The 17,847-nt window shown below is 37.1% G+C and overlaps 1 protein-coding gene across 1 annotated transcript in view; it reads right to left on the bottom strand.

Moving 5' to 3' along the window:
• Positions 1 to 417: 417 nt before the first annotated feature.
• The window catches only part of COL25A1 (collagen type XXV alpha 1 chain), a 464,458-nt gene continuing 447,028 nt past the window's right edge, over positions 418 to 17,847 (bottom strand). The window contains exons 34-38 of the mRNA XM_082728561.1: positions 17,180 to 17,206; positions 16,232 to 16,285; positions 12,082 to 12,159; positions 10,211 to 10,249; positions 418 to 5,575 (exon numbers count right to left, since the gene is read on the bottom strand). Of these exons, the coding sequence (XP_082584687.1) occupies positions 5,573 to 5,575; positions 10,211 to 10,249; positions 12,082 to 12,159; positions 16,232 to 16,285; positions 17,180 to 17,206 (201 nt within the window). The 3' untranslated portion in view covers positions 418 to 5,572. The remainder of the gene's footprint in view (positions 5,576 to 10,210; positions 10,250 to 12,081; positions 12,160 to 16,231; positions 16,286 to 17,179; positions 17,207 to 17,847) is intronic.

The raw sequence follows: 17,847 nt of genomic DNA, 5'->3' as shown, positions 1-17,847 counted from the left end.
GAGGGTAGTAAAGATGAGGACTGCGTTTAGTCAGGACTGGGAAACAACTGGTGACTTTAGTGGAGGCATTCAGCCGTTCGTTATTCAATGCATTCAACTGACTGGTATGCACTACATTTTACTCACACAGTAATGACTGATTCAATGTGGCAGAGTTAAGAGCCATTTGGGTATAAGGAAGCTTAAGTCATGAAAATGGAGAATCCTGAAAGGAAAAAGTGAGGTGGGAAGGCAAGCCCAACCTAGGAGCATAATCTAATAAACAAAAGTGCTAGCTGTTGCTGTTGTTGTTCTAATAGAAAATCACCAGAGCTTGTTATAGTGCACTGAGTGGAATGGTGACATTGCAATATTGTGGAAGAATGAAACAGAATTCTTTATGGACTGTGTTTAAATCAGAGAAAACAGGCCAAGGTGTCCATGAACATCAATAAAGCTTTATAACAATACAATTCATTACCATTGTTTGGATTAATATTGTAATAATTACACACTTTTTACATTATGAAAATAAGTCATAAATAGTGTAAAAATAATTCTGAAGATCAACTTCTCACAAACTAGGAACCCTGAAAACAAGTTAAAAAAGCAAATAAAAACAAATTAGAAACTGAACACAATGCTATTATCTCCAAACTGCACATCAAAAACCGCATGTCTTTTGATTCAGCAATGTCAGCTGGAGAAATTATAATGAAATTGAAATAAGAAATCAAACAAGGAGCATTCAAGCTTTCAGTTATGTACACTATAGAGAAAAACGGGTTTGTGCCATATTTACAGTGATAAGACACAACACATTCTTAGAATAATCAATTACAAGAGACTGGCCCACAAAATGTTAAGAAAAATATGCAGTGTAATGCTTGCCAAAATACTTTTTTTTGCATTTTCCTCTTATTTTGTATTCACGTGATTTTTTTGGCATTATAAAAATAGCTGCACATAGAGATGAACTTTAAAATGTAAAAAATACAAATAAAAATATAATATTTTCTAATGGAAAATCAGATACATACATCTTTTTAAAATGTTAAGTCGCATGAAACATTTACAACAGTATAAAGAATATTCACATAAATGTCAACAATAGGTAAGACATTCTTTTGTGAATCCAATTTATTAATATTTCTGAGATATGTGAGGATATCTACTACATTTTGAGAAACGGTACTTTATCGATAAATCAAACACAACAGATCAGGTTGAAAAAAATCTTCCTATTCCCCAAAGGACAGTTCTGTCAATAAAGCAGCATAGGGAATCTTATGCATTAAACACATTTAAAATATCAGAAATACCATTAAAATGTTTCAGTATTGGATTAGCAAAACAAAATCCACCAAAAGCTTAAGTTGGAAGCTTATCTCTGCTACAGCATAAAGTAAATCTAGCCAATATGAAAAAAGGGGGAAAAGTAGGGACGGAAGTTCCTCACATTTTAAAATAATTTTAGCAGAATCATAATTGATCAGATATGTTAATTCCACTAGAAATGAAGATTTTTTAATTGCCAGAATCACAGGTGCTTATTCTTAATTATTATTTTTGAGAACATATGATTAGGTTGCTATGGACTTGATTTTACAGAGATAGCAGGGTTTTTTTTTAATTTGTTTTAGTAGAAATTTAAAAGTTCATTTTAGTAATGTTAATTATTAATATAACTTGGTTATGAAGACATAGAGGAAAAACAAGATTTCAAATATCAATCTCTGCATGTTCCTATGATTGCTTACTAGAAGATTAAAACACCACCTGCTATTCAAGCATAACTTATTTCTGGGTAAGATAATATATAGTGGCAAAAAAAAAAAAAGGATGAAAAGCAGTATTAGCTTTTTATGGTATAATAGTAATATAAAAAAAACCTTGGAAAATTTAAGCACATTTTTAAGTGATAAAAACATAAGATACTGGACAATTTTTCCATAGGTCTTGACATGCTGATCTGACCATTTTCCAAACTAGCAGATATATGTATATGGTGTAGACAGAGGGCCTCTAGCATGCACTACAGAAGCATATGTTTTTACTGTCCCATCAGAACATCATGGACAGAAAGTAAATTCAAGAACATATTTTTTTTTGTTTTTGGTAGAAATCAAAGATATTCTTATGTTTTCTATAAAATCAAACAAGAAAGAAAAATCCTCCAGGATAGCTTCTCATAATGAAAATGAAAGCTAGAAGAAAAACTGGGGCATATTTGTGTGTCAGGTACTCTATGAATGTGTTAGACTTCTTTAACATCGGTTTTGTCAGATTTTATCAAATGAAATAAGCTAAAAAAAAATGAGGATGAAAGTTGGTAAAGGCATATGGTATATGCAATGAACATGAAATAAAAGGATCCATGATCCAAGTAAACACACATCATCTCTAGGTACACTGTTTTGTTTTACATTAGGAAAGACTGGTCACTGAAACATATTACAGCAAATTCATGAACTTTAAAAATAAAATCACACACTAACAGTTTAGGAATGCTATTAAACAGAAAAATGAAATTATCCATAGTAGAGTTGCATTGTCCATAAAGAAAAAAAATGCATTAGCACCAACATGAATGGAAAACAATATTAAAGCTAAAACACATACTGATTTGGCATCCTTAGAAGATGCTTATCAGAAATAGAAGTAGCTCTTGACTTATTTCCAATGTGTCTTTCACATATTTTTTCTCAATCTTCTATCCAATAATTCAAATTAAGGGTTGGAAATCTTGAAGAAAACTAGATATCTGCCAACACATATGCCAGCAGACATAAGTTTTTAGTTCATTCGGCAATATTTGAGAATTTTCTATATTGATGACAACATGGATGGCTGGAAATATTTTAGTAACTAAAAGTTCAAGGTTATCCATGGTGGTTAAGACCTAATAATTCCATTGAACGAAGAAGAGTACAATCATCTATTTGTTTTTCTCAAGGAAATTAATGTAATAGGAGTCTACAGCTTCTCTTACTCATAGAATAAAAATCAATGTTGTCAAATCAGTTATAGAGCAAAAAACCCAACATAACCTAGGACAGAAGGGTATTCTTAAAGGGCTATGTTCAAAAAAATTTTTTGTGTGTGTATAAAATGTTTCTTCTTGATATTGAGGTATTTTGTTTTGAAGCTGCGCAAGTTTTCAATAGTGATTCATCTCAATACCTCTTTCTACTGGAGGAGTAGGAAGAAAGATAGAAAGAAATATAGCCACCAGATTTTTTCAAGACACTGCTGCTTGTTTTCCTGAAGAGACAGTAGTTCTACCTGCTTTGGTTCATTTTTCCAAACCATGTAAGACAAATCGTTTCAGACATTGAACAATACTTTTTCCTAACCATGTCAAACAAGAGATGGTTGGAAAATAAAGGCCTTCTATTGTTTTAAAAATGCCGAACTGGCCTCAAGTGTGGAATGTTATTAGAAATGTTACTAATTGTATTGATCTAATAATTTGGACATCTTTCCAATCTCAAAAACTTATTAGAAATAAAAAGAAGGCATTTTGTATAATTGAACATTTGGTTGTAGAATATGAAAGAGATCCCAAGCATTGTAAGATCTTTGTCTTATAGTCATATCTTAATTGTTGTCACCATAAGTCAGTGATGAGCTAATTTTCCCTCTGGCGGTGAAAACTTATGAATGGAGCTAGAAATGTTCCCACAAAATGACATTGAGTCAGGAGAGAAAGTATATTGTCCTATGGGCTGAAAGAGTGACTATAACTCTTCTTTGATGGTGTTTCCCTTAATGTAACCCTTCCACTCAGAATAAGCATTTCAAAACATATCACCAACTCTTTACTGTGCAAAGAAATGCTCAGTCTAATACAATTAAGTAAGTTTTGAGCAAGTAGATGAAAAATATTCTATGGCAACTATATTTCACAGCTTTCTGACACACAGATTTGGTCTGTGCCTAAGACAAACATTTAGAAATGTAAAAAAAAAAAAAAAAAAAGATAAAGAAATCTAAATATGGACAAAACTTAAATCTAAATAGAATGATAAGAAATAGAAATGAGTTAATACTATCAAATGTGACCAAATCTTGACTTAACTGATGATCACTATGTAAGTTACAGTCATCATATGAAAAAAAAAGTCAAAAAGAACTCAAGAAATTGCTTGACTTTGATACTTTACAATGACTGAACTGAAAGCAATGTTTCTTTTATATTCTCTTCAGTTATTCAGAACAAGAGAGAAGTTAGTAAAAAGTCAGCTTGACTACTGCTACCAAGTTATTGGGATTTGAAGACCTTCTTTTAAAAAATTGTACAAAACAAATGTGACAAAAACTGAAACAAATCTTTTCTTAATATTCCTGGGACTAGAAAAGAAAAGCATAAAAAAAGAATGAAAAATATCTTTCTGTTTCTAGAACTTTGTAGAAAATGTTTGAAATGGGTTGGATCTCGGAAGAAAGGAGAGCATCAGCTTCAATAGAGTTTGTAGGGTACATTCCCCCACAATTTCAGAAGAGGTTATTTCAGTCAACCTATTCTCAGGAGTGGTACCCCTTCCCTTTGGTGGGATGTACGCATCCTTTGTCTGCAGGAACAGGGGCTGACATTCCAAGAATCTCCTACCCAAAAGAAGTGCTCTATGCCTCTGTCAGTTTCCAAAAGCACCCATATTAACACTTGTTGGAATTCAGTTTATTATTATTATTTTAAAGTCTGTTGTTCTGGGTGCCTGCGTGTGTAAACCTCTTTCCTACTTGGTCACAGGAGAGACAGCGCAGGATGCCGAACTGGTCCTCTTCCCTTGTCTTCACTGTCAAGGGCAGCCCAAGGAAAAAGATCGGCGGCAACCAGCTCAACCCCTTGATAGTTCAACCAAGGTGGCCATGTGAGCCCGCGATCCTGGAAGCTGGAGGTCTGCAGTCGGGACTGCAACGCCCTCAAAATACAAGACCATTTGTGTGTGTGCTCTCCGCCACCTTATCTCTTTTTGGCAATAAGCCATGGTGTAACCCCCTTGAGATGACAAAAGAAATAAAAGCTCAGATGTGATCAAAGGACTCATCAAGTGGCATGCTAGCATCTGAATGACAAACAGGCTTGGCACACGGTCATGCTTTTTTTGTTAGTTTCAGTGGGCGGTGTGGGCATGAAGCAATGCTAACAGTGAAGGTGAGTAGGGATGCGATGGCAGGCTCTACAATCAGTTAGTAGAGTACATTTTCATAGTTTTGAGTCCATATTTGGTCACAATTTCATGTAAACTATTTCATGGCGCTTTTTGTCCATGCAATTAACAAGCCCGAAGTCAGAAAAGAGCAAAAACTATCATTCTCTATCACTGATGTATCCGTTTAAATACATATCTTCACATAAGATAAAGAGATACTGATTTATATTTTTTTGCAGGCTTCTCACTGGTTTCACATATTGCCCAGTTTCAGATGTAAGTGGAGAAAGGATGGACATGTGTACTACTGCAAACAGGAAGAAGCAGCTCTATGTAAACATATCTCAGACTTGTAAAATTTGCAATTCGATTTTCAGCTATAAATATAAAAAGTGGACCATTATATATACAACTTCATGCTCGGAAGGTTAGATTCATCACTGCAGAAAAACAAACAACAGAAAAGACATACGTAGAATTAGTGGTCTAGAATAAAAATCTCAAATTAACATTTATTTTAAGAAAATTGGTAGAACCCTGAATACAGTGTTTTTTTTTTTGTTTTTTTTTTTTTAATTAATGAGCCAAATGATGTGTGTCCCAAATATTACTTTCCTAAAACTCCGGTGTTAATAAAATTTCCTGGGTTCAACCCACTTTTTTTTTTTTTTTTTGGGCCACTGAGAAATTAGTGGTGTTTGTCTTAGTAATGATTCTGGGAAAGCAGAAAATTAGGATTTTTTCAAATATGTGCCATAATTAAAATACATGTCCTATACTTACATGATCTTCTCCAAACATTAAAAGCCACTGGGAAAGAGGCTGAGGATTCTGCCCTCGGTGGCACTGTTTATGTCACCCAACCTGACTATCTACTATCCTTCTGCTCTTATCTCCTCTTGGCTTTGGCTAGCCCTGCTCTGCTGCAGCCAGTGTGCCAGGTACAGCTGCCTCTTCTCAGGTCTTCAAACCCTATTGGAGATCTAAGGTGATCTAAGATACTGTAAATCTCTGCTTGCTCATTCTGAAGTGCCATAATTATTAAGGTTTTCCTAGAATTAAAGTTAAGTCTGAGAGAACTGGGGGGCAACAGTCTTTCAGATACACACTTACAGAGCAGATCTTGTGGACTTTGACTTTTACTCAACAAACAAAACAAAACAAACCCAATGAGAAAAGTAGAAAGCCTAGTTCATTAATTAAAAATACTTGTTTTTCTTGCTCCAAGAAAAAATAGATGCTATATGAGGTGGGATTAAGACGCTAGGTACTTTGTGATCTTTGGAGACAGTTTGCCCACTGTTTTCTGTATGTCATGTCAATGCCAGAGAATGTGCTTACGGAAGTATTCTTTTCTGCAAACTCTCACTTAGCTTGAAATTCAAACAGATATATTTTTTTGAGTACCAATGTTTTGTAAAAAAAAATCTACAGAATTTTAAAGATTCTCTTTTTTTTCCTCTTTAGCATTTTAAAACTTAACTAAAAAAAAATCTCATTTTTTTTGCTGTAAACCTGTCAACCCTACCTCACAAAATAAAGTGCAGTGAAACATTAAACAATATAAATAAATAAATGAATAAAATATAAATAAATAAAGTAATCTGATGAATAAAAAAATAAGAACCAAGATGCCCTTCTGTGGACAAATGGATAAGGAAAATGTGGTCCATATACACTATGGAGTATTATGCCTCCATCAGAAAGGACGAATACCCAACTTTTGTAGCAGCATGGACGGGACTGGAAGAGATTATGCTGAGTGAAATAAGTCAAGCAGAGAGAGTCAATTATCTTATGGTTTCACTTATTTGTGGAGCATAACAAATAGCACGGAGGACATGGGGAGTTAGAGAGGAGAAGGGGTCTGGGGTAAATTGGAAGGGGAGGTGAACCATGAGAGACTATGGACTCTGAAAAACAATCTGAGGGGTTTGAAGTGGTGGGGGGGTGGGAGGTTGGGGTACCAGGTGGTGGGTATTAGAGAGGGCACAGATTGCATGGAGCACTGGGTGTGGTACAAAAACAATGAATACTGTTATGCTGAAAATAAATTTAAAAAAATTTTAAAAAATATGAAGCCTATAGGTATTTTCCTATTATATAGTTTTTAATCTTTGGATGAGGATGGATAACTTTAAGGTATTTTTTTTTTAAGATTTTATTTATTTATTTGACAGAGAGATCACAAGTAGGCAGAGAGGCAGACAGAGAGAGAGAGAGAGAGAGAGAGGAGGAAGCAGGCTCCCTGCTGAGCAGAGCGCCCGATGCGTGACTCGATCCCAGGACCCTGAGATCATGACCTGAGCCGAAGGCAGCGGCTTAACCCACTGAGCCACCCAGGCGACCAAGGATGGATAACTTTAATAGCCTGGAAGTACTTTCTTTTTTAAAGGTATTTTATTTATTTATTTGAGAGAGAGAGAGAGAGAGCACAAGAATGGGATGAGGGACAGAGGAGAAGCAGACTCCCCACTAGCAGGGAGATGGACACGGGGCTCGATCCCGGAATCTTGGGATCATGACTTGAGAAAAAGGCAGACACTTAACTGACTGAGCTACCTAGGCGCCCCTGAAAGTACTTTTTTAAACATAAATTCTGCCATTTATTCACTGTACGAATTGTACTGTGAACTAGTAAATCATTATTCTTCAAAGTTTAGAAAACAGAGCTGTATCTAGAAAGAAAAGTCATTTAAACAAACATTAGTTTGGCATGAAAAAAATTAATATCGAGAGTAGTATGGCAAAGGAGACTTGTTCATTAATCACAGTAATTTACGTTGCTACTACATTCTAAATTTTCACACATTTATCACTGTTCTCTAGAGGCTAGTACAACAGTATTTAAAAGGGTAATTCGTGTAGAATATGACTAACTAAAAGTAATCTGCTAGCCTTCCTTAAAGAATATTTAAAAATCACTTAAAAAATAATTTGAGATAGCTAATTTGACTATATAAGAGATTTTAGAACATTTTGTTTTTCTAATTGTTTCTTTCTTCTTCTTCTTCTTTCCTTTTTTTTTTTCTTTGGAGTGAGGAGGTGTTGGACCAAGCTGATCATGATTTGCATTTGTATGTGTTGGGGAGTGTGGTAAGCAGGGCTGAAGTTTTCTTATTGAGTTCTTTACATAAGATGTTAGAGGGCAGCCTGGGTGGCTGAGTCAGTTAAGTGTCTGACTCTTAATTTCAGCTCAGGTCATGATCTCAGGGTCATAATCTCAGGGTTGTTAGATGGAGCCCCATGTCAGGCTCTGATCTGGGCATAGAGCCTGCCTGAGATTCTTTCTCTCCCTCTCCCTCTGTCCCTTCCCCCTCTACCCCACATGCTCTCACTTTCTCTCAAAAAAAGAAGTGGTTGGATTTAGGAAATCCTTAATCCTATGTAGAACATAGTGTCTATTCTGTGGGAAAATGAGTCCTTAAAAGGGCAATTTCTGATTTTCTAATGCTATTCATATTACTACTAGGTTTGGCCATTTCATGAACCAAAAAGATGAGTCCTTTCTTGGTGCCATGATTACTACGCCCTCACAAAAAGGAAATGATTTAGAAGCAGCCAATAATTAAGTAAACCCAAGTTCTGAGTTCTGTCAGAAGGCTGGATAAAATAAGTCTTTCAACATTTCCCTCTGTGTAAAGTGCACCTAGGACTGTATTAAAAAATCATTACAGTATTAGATTACAGGTCAACGGTTAAAGAGTAAATGGTAATTCCAGCTCGGGATGGTATTCAAGATGCTAAGAACAGGGGTTCTGAGGGTGAAAGGATACTTTCCTCAGGTGAAGAAGAATATGATGATAGGCCCACCTTCTTGAGAACCCCTTGACCCCAGCTGTGACTGAGCTAATCCTCTGACAGGCTGAGAGTGAGTGTGGGGAGCTGCTAAATAAATGACACTCCCGACAGAGAAGGTTTCTTTGCTGAGTGGGGGGACTCAGCTAAGTGGGAGAGGGAGTCACACAGGATCTCCTCACCAACGGAGCTGAGGAGATAAGACACACTACAGAGTCAAGTTTCCCTTCATCTCTCTGCAATCCTAGAGTTCTGTGTAGTCATGCTAATAAGGCATGCCTATCAAAAGTTACTCAATAAGCCAAAAGGTGTTAGAGAAAAAACTTCAAAACGATCAAAGTAGCACGATGCTTCCCCCAGCTCATGTTTCCATCCGTGGAATTCCGTTATCCACTAGTAGCATATATGCACAGTTCTTTATATAATTAAGTCCACACCATTATTGCATAAAGGGTTGGTATTCTCGGACTAGGATGGCGCCAATAGACCTCTTCCCTGCTTCAAGTCCTACCATTGCTTTCCACCGCCCGCTTCTGGTTTTGTTGGGTATTGGCTCTTGCCCCTGGAAGTTACTTAATCTCTCTGAGCTTCAGTTTCTTCATCAGTGTCATTGAGGATAAAAACATTAAGTAAATGCTATCCCCTGTATGAAAGGGCTCCTCATACAGCCTTTGTACAGAGAAGACTTGCTATGAAGTTCCCTTCCATATTCAATATGTACACAGTGACCATGGGTAGCCATATGAAGAGGCTAGAATCAATGGATATCATACAAACACCAACTTAAATATAAACAGATTCTTCTAAATAAATGATCACCAAAGGGGAAAAAAAAATCATGCTTACACTTTCTGCTTTCTCAGCCTTGTGATTAATATTGGCAGGGTTCTACCATGTGTTTGCATGTCTGCTTATGTAATTGAGTGAAATAGAAAAAGAACCACAATTAAGAATAGTTTTAAATAGTAGGAGGAGTTTATATAAGCAAACCATTGTCAAGATGCACTGCCACTTTCCATTCCACAGAAAGGATTAGATAGGGAAGGTTTCCAAGTTACAGTGCTTGTTAAGAACTGTTTTCACTCATCAGTTTAGGAGGAAATCAGTAGTAAATATATTAATCAAAATATATTCTGGAGACAGAATCTTTTGCTTTCTAATGCCCGAACAACATTCAGTAATGTCAATTCCAAAAGTTCTATTGTGAAAGGAAAAGACCAGGCCAGGGGAAGAGATAGGGGGAGTGCTTCTTTCAGAAATAATTCTGTAAAGCCTACCTTTTGCCAACAGCCAGGCATGGGTAATCCATCTGGCCCCTGTTTTAAAGAGAACAGTAAGAATTCCTCAGACTCCACAGAAGTGAACATACCTCACAAGTCACATGCTCAGAAGTTTAAATATGGATTTCTACCCACGAGGTGCCTGTGGCCATAGGCATTTTTTTCTAGTTATAGAATACCCAACATTAGGTAAAAGGAAGAAAATTCAAATGCTTTTTAGAGTGAAAATGCGAATAGAGAAAATAATGCCTAATTTTGAAAAAGTGATTTACAAAGCATAGGGGCCTGCTCAGCTCTACCTTTAGCTAAGCAGTCTGGACTATTCCTCTTAATTTTACTAAAACCCATTTAATAATTATCTTGATTAAATAAACAAAACCAACTTCTCTTCCTGGTCACTGTGGTCTATGCTGAATGTATGATAATGACAAATAATTCACGATGAACCATTTCTATCTGAAGTTTGTAGCTCTTCACATGCCAGTTTTTATTTTATATTATCTTTTATTTTTCCATATTAAAAGCCAATATAGTAGAACACATTCTATTAATTGAATTAAAAGACAGTCAGCCCATCTACATCTTTATAGTAAGATGTTATCTGTAGCATTCATCCATTTTTTAATTAAAAAGTCTTTAGAAGTTGATTAACCAATTCTGAATCAACAAGCGATTCCTGAACATTGCACCATTTACTTTTGTTTAAAGTGCAAGCACTCTTCAGATACAAATGATAGAAAGAAGGCAGGAAGAGTTGATATATGGAGGCATGCTTGTGTTTTCCCCTGACAAAACGATTGTAAGGTATTTATTATTAACAACAAGCAAATAAAATAAAAGACTAGGCACCCAAATGGAGATTTTTAAATTGTAATTATTTACCCAATACATTTTTTCCTATAACCATACTCACTTAAAAGGCTTAAGAAATATAACATTATCTTTAAAAAATCATGCTTAACACTGAAGAATAATATAAGAACATGCAGACCAAGTATAACAATCAATAAATATAAAACCCCCCAAATTTTCTTTTATACCTCAGAAAATATGAATATACTTTCTTTCTAAATGGAAAAAATAAAAACCCACTTTGAAATAGCTTTATAAGGTATCTGGGAAAAACTTGGTAATGCCAGATTGGTACAAGGAGAGGATCACCCAGTAGAATTTTAGATTTTAGTATAAGGAGGACTTTGAGTTCATGCCAATGGGGATAGGGAGTTCTGTCTACTTTAGGAAAGTGAGTTTCAAAAGGAGAGACCATTACATTGAAAAGGTTATGTGACAAAGAAGAGGGTTGGGCTGCAGACTATTACCACCATCTATAGAAGCTCAGAGAAGTTTGATTTCCTTCCCTGTGGTCTCTTAACAGCATTCCCTAGAACTGGTTAAGTCTTGACCACAGAAGCTTAACTCTGTCCGTCTGGCCTTATTTACGGCCTGACAGAAATGCAGCGGAAGAGGCAAAATGCCTTTATTTCTCTCAGAGAAAAAGGAAAAAAAAAAAGAGCCAAATTTAGGGATAGAACCCAAAGTTATGGCCTAGCAGTCCCTCTCCATGGAGGATTTTTATGTCATTTGAATGTCCTCTGTCAGTATTTATCCAACAGGTTAATATTCCCCAGAACGCAGACATGGCAGCCGGGTGAGCTGTAAGGACGTCAGGAGGTTAACGGGCACTCCTGGACGGAGAGGCGTGCCTGCTCTCCTCACTCCGCAGAGATGCCCAGGGGTTCATGCACATGCAGGTAGCATGTTTATCATGTAAAGCTTGTTCCGCAAGTACCACTTTACACTGATAGAGATGAACACGTAGTAAACAAAGGAAATGCATGCAGGGGAGGTAGGAAAGAGAAATACTGTACCAATTGGCAAGGGGCATCCAGCCCATCCAGGCCAGGCTGGCCTGGCTCCCCTTTTTCCCCCTTAACGCCACGGAATCCCTGTTTGTAAAGATTAACTCACAATGTTACTAACACAAGAAATCACTTAGGCACAAATTCTGCTCAAGAAAGAACTACGATACCAAACCGCTGGGAGAGGAGCAACTCTGAAGGACAAAGTAACATGGGCTGAAGCTGGCTGAAGCAAGAGCCCGACCTAGCCCAGGGGTCGGGCTTCCCCGGACACTGATTTCTCTTTGGCATGGTGTGGGAGAGCACCAACTCCCCTTCAGACGCTGCAGTCCCGTGCAGCTGCAGGTCAGCATCCCAGTGTTAAGAAGCCAATCAGAGCTGACGGCCAGAGACGGGGCGTGGTTTATCCCGGGAGAGCCCGGGATGGATGCGTGTGGTCCCTCCAAGTCCCAGAGCAACAGCCCGCAGCCAGAGCCCCTGCTGTTACGGGTCCCTTCAGCGTGCTCTTCTCCCAGCGTATTCCTCCACACGCGCTATCTGGAGACAGTTCCAGGAGTCAGACATACCAACGGGCAAGGTGCATCTAATCCAGGAGCACCCTGTTCTCCTTTCTCCCCTTTAGGCCCCTTTTTGCCTTTCTTTCCCTTTTCCCCCTGTGGACATAAGAGTTTCAATAAAAGACAGGTTTTATTTGGGGCGGGGGGAATAATGGCGATTCAAAAAAAAATGGTTTAGCCAATAAATGTCTGGAAGGGCATTTACCACTGTTTTCCGGTTAGGTAAGGCATGATATTATAAAAGATAACTTAGATTTTCAGAGTGACAGTGGCTTCTGGACAGTGATAGGTGGGATTTTACTTAAGATGCTCAACAGGACGAAAAAAGATTGAAAAGGCCGACACATCGAGGGCTGACTTAGACCCAGCCGCCCCAGTCTCGGCGAATGAGCTGTTTCCTCCATAGATCTGGTGAGGATCGCGAATACCAACTGTATGGGAGGCAGCCAGTGGTCGGTCAAATCCAGAGAATAGTGAATACTTTACCCAGTTTTCAATACTTTGTCAGCTTACTTTTTTCTAACCCTGTAACAGATGAAAGCTACGCCGAGCCAGACGAAAAGGACAGAATATTAACAGCTTCTATCTTTTGGAAATGTATCCAATTTTATAACATTTTTGGTAGCTCTCATTAAAAAAATATTCAGTATATTGAAATATGCTTCTGTGGGTTTTTTTTTTTTTACATTTTTTAGGAAACTAAAAGCAAATATTTTCTTTAGTAAGTCAGGTAAAGAAATTTTAAAAGTGCTAATACTTCTCAGAAATGCCAGTTGGAGAAATAGACTTATTTATAAATCCAGGGATGTTCTTTAATTCACCCTTACAGATTTCATGCCAGGTGTTCACAATGGTAAATGGGTTTCCAGGTTACTCACAATGTAACAAAAGCCAAAAAAAAAAAAAAGTTCTGTTCAAGAGAGGAAAAGCAGTTTGGACTCAGTTGAGCTAACACTAAAAATGAGATAGGAAGGATAATTACATAGTGGGAATGTAGCCATGGAAATTAGTATTTAGGAATCAAGGTAAAGGTTGTGGAAATCTGCATGGATCATGGGAATGGAGGAATTAAGGAAAGGAGGCAAAAGGAGGAGAAGGAAGGAATGCACCTCAGCTGTTTCTTATTAACATAAATATCTTTGCATATTTATAGACAAGAAGTTAGTGCTGTACAGAATACGAAATACTGTGCAATACATATTTAAATTAGGTATTCATTCCACACTCAGGAAGGCAGTTACAATAAAAGTGAATAATTTCAGAAGCGAAACAACATGAATATTCAAAGACATATACATAAGATATATATGAGATAAGCACCCAAATTAACGCATTTATTCTGACTGTGTGAGTGAAAGCTCCTCATTTATCTCCTGTGTGCCAAAAAGATTGCATCAGAAGGCTCAGAATCAAAAACACTTGGGTTTCTTGAATACTGGGGAAAGAGAGAAATTCTGTGTGGTTTATTAATCATGATCAAAGACGAAGACCTGAGAATCCAGGGTGACATGAGAGCAGGTGTGACAGGAAGTAAGCGAGGAGGGGCGGTTGGGACTAAATTGCTCACTCATGCAAGATCTGTCAACATTTTCGGCAAATAACTTCAATGTCACGACATAAAATTGATTTAAACTTGTTTGGGTGAGCTCTTCTCTCCCAGGAGACAGTGGACTCTTCGTCACATAGGTGAGACAGGTGTGTTGGGTATTGATAATTTAGAATTCAATTCATTATTTGGTAAATCAACTGAAATTAGTCACTCTGCAGAAAAGTGTTGTCATATGAATGTTGACTCAGGTTATAGGAATCATTTTTCAATAATATGTTAGCAGACCTCAAGCTTTATGGAAAACAGACACTATTATATGAAGAATAATGAATCAGCGTTATTATGAACCAACCTCATTTTCTAACAGTCAGTGTTCCCTATGCAATACAAAAGCATTTGCCCTAGTGCGTATGAGCACATGAAGGCTCTTGTTAATTTTTATCTACCATGTTAAAGAATGATATACATAAAGTGTTCACATTTGGATCTAATTTTCCTAAATATAAAACTTCTAATCATGGAATCTGAAATATGGAGATATTTTTGTATGAGTGATTAACATTATTCTGAAGATTAAATTTTTAGCTTTGTTTTTCCATCAGTTATAATACTGATAATTTCATCTTTGTTTGAAAGAGCATTAAAATGAGCATCTCCATAATGGTGACATACTTCTGAGTGAATAAGATTATAGACTCCTAACAACCCATTAAAAAAATATAAAATAAGTGTCTATAATCTTTAAAGCACCCCCAACTTGGGCTAAAAGCTTACATGTACAATTTGTCTAAAATCAAAACACGTGTATTTTTCAGTTAGAATTTATAATTTGGAATAAAAAGGCTTTTTTAATGTTTCACATTCTTTGTGACATGGGGACAGTAACAGCACCAATCTCGGGGCGGTGGGGAGTGGGGAGGGGCTACGAGGATGAAAAGACTTAGCTTAATGTAAAGCTTTTGGGGAAACATGTAGTAAGTGTTCAATAAACGTGATGATGTTGATAGTGATGTTGATATTGATAGCAGTTTTTACATAACTGGTGACAGAAGCTCTCTTACATATGGGAAGCCAGGTAATGTCTAAAGTCTAAGGAACACACAGCAGGGTTAATACCCTTCTTTCTTTGACAATTCTAATTTGGCCTTGCTTTTCAACAGCAATTAACTTCACGGTTAAAAGGAATTTTTAGGTTTTGAAAACTGTGTTTTAAGTACAGCTAAAAATTTAATCTTCAGAATAATGTTAATCACTCATAAATGAACCTGAGAAACAGAACTGGTGTCAATTTGAAGTGGGAAGGTCCAATTTCAGCCACTTTTACTTCTTTTGCTGTGTCTCATGTAAACAATGAGTCTTCAAGGACCCAGGTGAAGGGGAGAGGAAAGGAAGAAATGATTTTAAAAATTCGTAATCCAAATTTTGCTTTCAGACAAAAAAAAATTTTTTTTTCTGGCATTGGCTGCTATATACCTGTGGCCGGTGGTCCCGAGACAGAACCTGAACACCAGCCTCATAAAATACACGGATATCTTCACTTAAAAATATCTCCAGCATCGAAAGTGGCAGGTCCTACTCCCTGATAAACTCACTGGGGTTTATCAGTCACACTGCTTGCCCTCCGTTTTCCGATCAAATAGTTGGGATACAGGACACATCTTCTATGTCTCTGCTGGGAATGCCGTGCCTGAAAATGAGAGGCTGGCTTTACAGTTAGATGAGCTCTGCCAGAAGACCTTTGCAGATCTGCACTATTTCATTTTACTTTAATGTAATAAATGCCTTTTTATATCACTTTTGAGAATCCCTGGACATCACATCTTTCAGCTAATTGGTGTCAGGTAAGCCTGGCAATATTCTTCTATGCTAGACTGTGCCCTTATTTCCAGCACTGGAACCTGTGAAGACCTGGTTTTTTTAGAACAGGCATCACTGTGTTTTTGGAGCACAGGATGGAGAACAATTAGATACATGCAAGAATCGCATAGGTTGAACAGCAAAGCACACAGCATGAGAAAAATCCAACAGGCACATGCTAGGATGGAGAGGTCACCTTTTCTCCCTTTTCTCCCACATCACCCTTCTCGCCTCGTGGACCAGGGAAGCCCTAGACGATCAAAAGCAAACCAAAAAGATCGGTTGATGTAGCTGTGGTAAAATCACATTGAAAGAAAAACGGAAGATTCCATGCTCCTGAACGCAATATGAAGAAAAATGGCACGACCAAGATTCTCAAAACTTAGTTAAAGTAGCATTTAGGAGTAAGAGTTGTGTAACATCTCAGTTATCTATATGAAACACATTTCTTGCTTTTTCTCCTACGGTTTATGTAGTGGAAAGTGTATTGGGATCCTACTTGGAAGCCAAGCAAGGACACTGACTTATGTGGGCTTGGGCACATCACTTACCTCACAGCATTTTATGCTTGCCCATAACAGGTGCTCAATAAAAAGTTAACTATTATTACTTTGCTATTATCATTTGTCACATAATAAGGCTGCCATTATATTCACACAATACAGTGATCATTTCAAGAGGCCTTTGTTTTTGACATTCTCTATTTTTTATAGAATTATGTTATTATAAAGTATATAGACTCTTCATGCTAAAAGAAAAAAATATTGCACAGCAGCTTTGAGAATGAACATACTATACCATTCCCGAAGGGTGGCATGCAAAAGATACTTCAATTTTATGCATATTTTTAAATAAGTGGTTCAACTGCTGGTGTTCAAGGTGTCCCTAATTTGGGGAGAGTACTTTGAAGTGCCATTATCAACTGTTGGTTATTAACTTTATACTGATTATGTGTTTTGCTTTCCTGTTTATCTCATGCAGACACTAGTGGTATATTTTCTACTGCGATCTACACACACAGCAATATATGCTGTATGCTTAACTATGTGCCCAGAAAGAAAAAAGTATTCTTGCTGTTACTGATGATGGAGACCATCCACATCTATTGTAGTAGGACGATGTTCATTGTACATGTATTACTTACATCAAGACCAGGCTCTCCATCTTTCCCCTGCCAAAGAACCATAGTAGCTACATTAGTGTTCCTAAGTTTCATGAACAGGTTACTGTTATTGTTTTATTTAAGGCTGCCTGGACATGCAACTACTAGTATTAGAACAACTACTTTAGAAATGGGAAAGAGAGTCTCTATTGATTAGTAATATAAATTTCTTTCACCAAATCAAGTGAAGTGACCGTTAATGCTGGAGTTAAGGATCATGAAAAAATTTTTTTATTATAGATTAGCTTACACAGCCTGCTATTTTGCTGAAGTTTAATGCTTGGCATCCAACTGACAATCCAGGAATAAGTTGAAAGCATAAATACCATTTAGTTGATTTTAAAAACATAGAGGCGCTAATAAAATATACAAATCAATGCTGCTTCAACTTGATCAATTAATACTTGGCTCATAAATGAGTAAAGAAATTGAAAACTCTTGTTAAATATAGTTTAATTTGGCTAGATGTGTATCTTGTCTATAAATATTGAGGGGCGCCTGGGTGGCTCAGTGGGTTGGGCTGCTGCCTTCGGCTCAGGTCATGATCTCCGGGTCCTGGGATCGAGTCCCGCATCGGGCTCTCTGCTCAGCAGGGAGCCTGCTTCCCTATCTCTCTCTCTCTCTCTCTCTCTGGCTGCCTCTCTGTCTAC

The sequence above is a fragment of the Mustela nivalis genome, assembly GCF_964662115.1.
Source record: "Mustela nivalis genome assembly, chromosome: 4".
In the NCBI taxonomy this organism is placed as follows: domain Eukaryota; kingdom Metazoa; phylum Chordata; class Mammalia; order Carnivora; family Mustelidae; genus Mustela; species Mustela nivalis.
Note: the sequence above shows the minus strand (reverse complement) of the source record. Positions and strands in the feature narration are given on the sequence as shown.